Source organism: Centruroides sculpturatus, unplaced genomic scaffold (genome assembly GCF_000671375.1).
Source record: "Centruroides sculpturatus isolate CEXI.00-Female unplaced genomic scaffold, Cexi_2.0 scaffold552, whole genome shotgun sequence".
In the NCBI taxonomy this organism is placed as follows: domain Eukaryota; kingdom Metazoa; phylum Arthropoda; class Arachnida; order Scorpiones; family Buthidae; genus Centruroides; species Centruroides sculpturatus.
Window position 1 is genome coordinate 91,832 of NW_019384889.1, and position 3,611 is coordinate 95,442.

The 3,611-nt window shown below is 30.9% G+C and overlaps 1 protein-coding gene across 1 annotated transcript in view; it reads right to left on the bottom strand.

Moving 5' to 3' along the window:
- Positions 1-1,381: 1,381 nt before the first annotated feature.
- The window catches only part of LOC111631188, a 7,283-nt gene continuing 5,053 nt past the window's right edge, over positions 1,382-3,611 (bottom strand). The window contains exon 5 of the mRNA XM_023375387.1: positions 1,382-2,231. Coding sequence (XP_023231155.1) covers positions 1,474-2,231 — 758 coding nt within the window. The 3' untranslated portion in view covers positions 1,382-1,473. The remainder of the gene's footprint in view (positions 2,232-3,611) is intronic.

Here is a 3,611-nt window from a genome sequence, read left to right on the forward strand (position 1 = left end):
TTCTTTATTATATCACCTGTAGTAATAATTTCTGTACACATATTATACGTGTTTCGGGCTATCATGCCCCTCATCAGCAGTACTACTACCATACACTAAAAAGTAACAACAATAAAACAAATAAGTTACTGTATAAGTTAAAAAATTTTTCACTTAACCATAAAAAAACAATTTTAAAACTTACTGTAAATACATATTCCAATCCCGAGTATAAATGTATCTTTCTCGTTGTATAATTAAACATTTCACTATATAATTAAATAAAATAAATATAGTAAATAAAGGTTGTAAATTATTAAAATCTAACAACATCATATAATAAACCAAAAAACTCGCATCAAGGTTCTATTTTTCATCCTTCAACAGTGTTATGTTAGGGAGACTGTTAACTATGCTTTTTTTATAAACATCATCAAGTATGGTGCTCCAGGATTAGTGAATTATACGACCCAAATTATTGTTTCTTCTATTTCTTTCTTTCTTTATGTTTAAATGTTCGTATACTTGACGTTTGTAATTATTTGATTCTTTTTTCTTAATTTTTATAGTATCTTTGTTGATTTGGCACCCATAACTATTGCAGTGTTCTGCTACTGCAGAATTTGCATAATTACCCTTTATTGCACGTATGTGCTCTTTTATTCTTGTGCTTAATTTTCTTTTTGTTTCTCCTATATAAGTTTTGACCGGAGTTTTTTGGTTTATTATATGATGTTGTTAGATTTTAATAATTTAACACTTATTTAACACACTTATTTAAGTTTTGTTTTCTATTTGTTACTATATCTTGACTCTGGTCCGGCATAGTACACGGTAACCGGTGTAATTCCCGAGTAACTCCGGTGTAACAACCGAATATAACTCACTAAACCCAACATAATAATAATATTATTACGCATAGAGATCAAACGGTTAAAAGTTAAAAGTTGAAATTTGGTACACAAGGTATGTCATAAAAATGTACACTAAAAAGCAATTTTTGAAATCCCCCATGCGGTAAAGACGGAGAGGTTTAAGGATTACCCAGAATAACTCGTACTATTTTATATGCAATGTTTTGCGTTTTTGTGGGAAATCTAACATATTTTTAGACATATCTACGCATTCTCTAATTAGCCTCAGAATAGGGGATCTAATTCTTGCACCCGGTAAAAACGGGTAAGATCGGCTACAATGTAACAATTTTAAATTTCGCTATCGTTGCCTGAGCAAAAGGTAACGATAGCGAAATTTAAAGACTCATCTGCAAGTTAATAAATATGTGTTCTAAGGGAAGAAGATTTACTTGGCTCCATTCAGAGCCTCTCAATTCAGACAAACGGAAAGAGATAAAATATTTATTCAAATTTCATACAGAGTATATTAAAAATGAAATTATAAAATAGAAATTATTCATTACATCAATCTGTTGGAACGACTTTATATGCAATATTGTATAACGAAACAAAATAATACACATCTCGATTCAACTTTTCATTCTTCAGACGAACAATTAAAGTGTAATTTGTATCTATGAAGTGTATAACTCATGGGTTTGTAGGATTCGTAAAGTACATAAAGATACTGTTCTTTAAAATTGTAGAACTGATTAACAGCATTAAGACTTTTTTCTTTATCAATATTAATAGTAATGTATGGATTTTCCTTTTCGGTTTTATCCGACAGAAAAGAAATCCTTAACTTTTTCAAATCTTCGAAGCAATAAACCCTGCCATAAGCAACAAATGCAAATCTTATCAGACAATTTCCAGGATCAACTTCTTGCTTAGACAAAACTTTTAAATTCTCTGGATCAATTTGAAGCGCCTCGTGAATCACGTAAACACGATAGTTTATTAAGTTAAATACCCAAATATTGTCCTCGTCTATGCAAAAAAACAAGTAATCCACATATGGAATATGAAAAATTTTATCTCCTATTTTCGATTCCCAAGTCTGGAAGTTGTATCTGACAATTTTGTGTTCATAATCGTGTCGACCGTAATAACTTCCATTGTATACAATTCCAAAATCAGTGATCGTGTCAGGAAAATGAATTTCTTTAAGAATTTCATAACTTCCGTTTTCATGTAACTTATATTTTTGTATAACAGGTTTTTCTTTTTCCTTTAGCCAAATGTTCAGATTTCCTTCAGAATCCTCTTCAAACTGTGCGAAAGCGAGTCTTCGGCTCTCATTAAATATTGGAAATGGAATAATCTGGTAATCTGTAACGTTGTCGAGTATGCAATCTGAAAAGAAAAGTATCAAATCAATATTTACATTTATTTATATTTATAGAAAAAAACTCAGATTTGGAACGTTCCAATCAGGTTTCACTACAATATGATGCCACTTTAATTATTCAGAAAAAGCGAAAAGCTTAATATTGAAGTTAGAGACGAGCTTCTTAAAAATTATAAATTGTAACGATGAGTAAAATCTTCGTGAAGTCCGATCTTTCTGGAAATGTGATATATGACCCTCTCTCCATCTTCTTATCCCTTGACTTTTAACCTCCAATATTTATGAACGTCAAACCTCCGTATACTCAAGCTAACATGCCAAATTTAGATTCTTAACAATTATTTCATCCTCACATACTAAACGAAAGACAACACAATTTACGCCAACTTACCTACATAAAGTGTGTTTCAAATTTATACGGACACGAAAAAATTAAAGTAAAACACAAATTTGCTGCATTAAGTGACAAATGTTTTATTAAAAATAATATGGATTTACATGTTTCTATACTGCAAAATAAGAATTTTAATTAAACATTAATATTTTGTCACTGAAATTAATATTTTTGAAAATCTTATACAAAAAAACTGTTACATGTTTATCCGGACAGGCACTCATTTTATGACTTAAACAGAATATTGTTTAGTTTCAAGCATTGAAATATGCAAATTAGCTTACATATCTAATTGTAATACAAATTCTTTACGTTGTTCAACGTTCTAAAATGGGTAGAACAAAGAATTTATCTGATTATGAAAAAGGGCAGATTGATGCCTATAAATCACAAGGCAAGTCAATAAGAGAAATTGCAGCATATATAAATCGTCCAAAATCAACTGTTGGTGATTATTTATCAAAAAGACGTGGCAAGGATGTACCAAAATTCAAGACAGGTCCAAAACCCAAGCTTACTCCTCGAGATTGTAGACAAATCATCAAGGTTTGCTCCACAAAACAAACATCGGTAAGAAAAATAAAACAAGAATTAGACTTGCCTTGTAGCAGCACAACAGTGTGAAGAGTTTTAAATAAATCTCCAATGTTAAAATTCAGAAAAAGAGCTGTAATGCCACCACTTTCATTAAAGCACAAAAGTGACAGACTTGATTGGGCACAAAAACACATGACATGGTCCGAAGATTGGACTGAAGTTTTGTTCAGTGATGAAAAAAAATTCAACTTAGATGGTCCAGACGGTTGGAAGTATTATTGGCACAATTTAAGAACCGAAAAACAAATATTTTCAAAACGCCAAATGGGTGGGGGATCAATAATGGTGTGGGGTGCGTTTGGATTCAACGGAACCACAGATTTAGCATTTATAACTCAAAGAATGAATTCAAAGAAGTATCAAGGCATGCTTGAAGATCATTTATTGGAAGCTG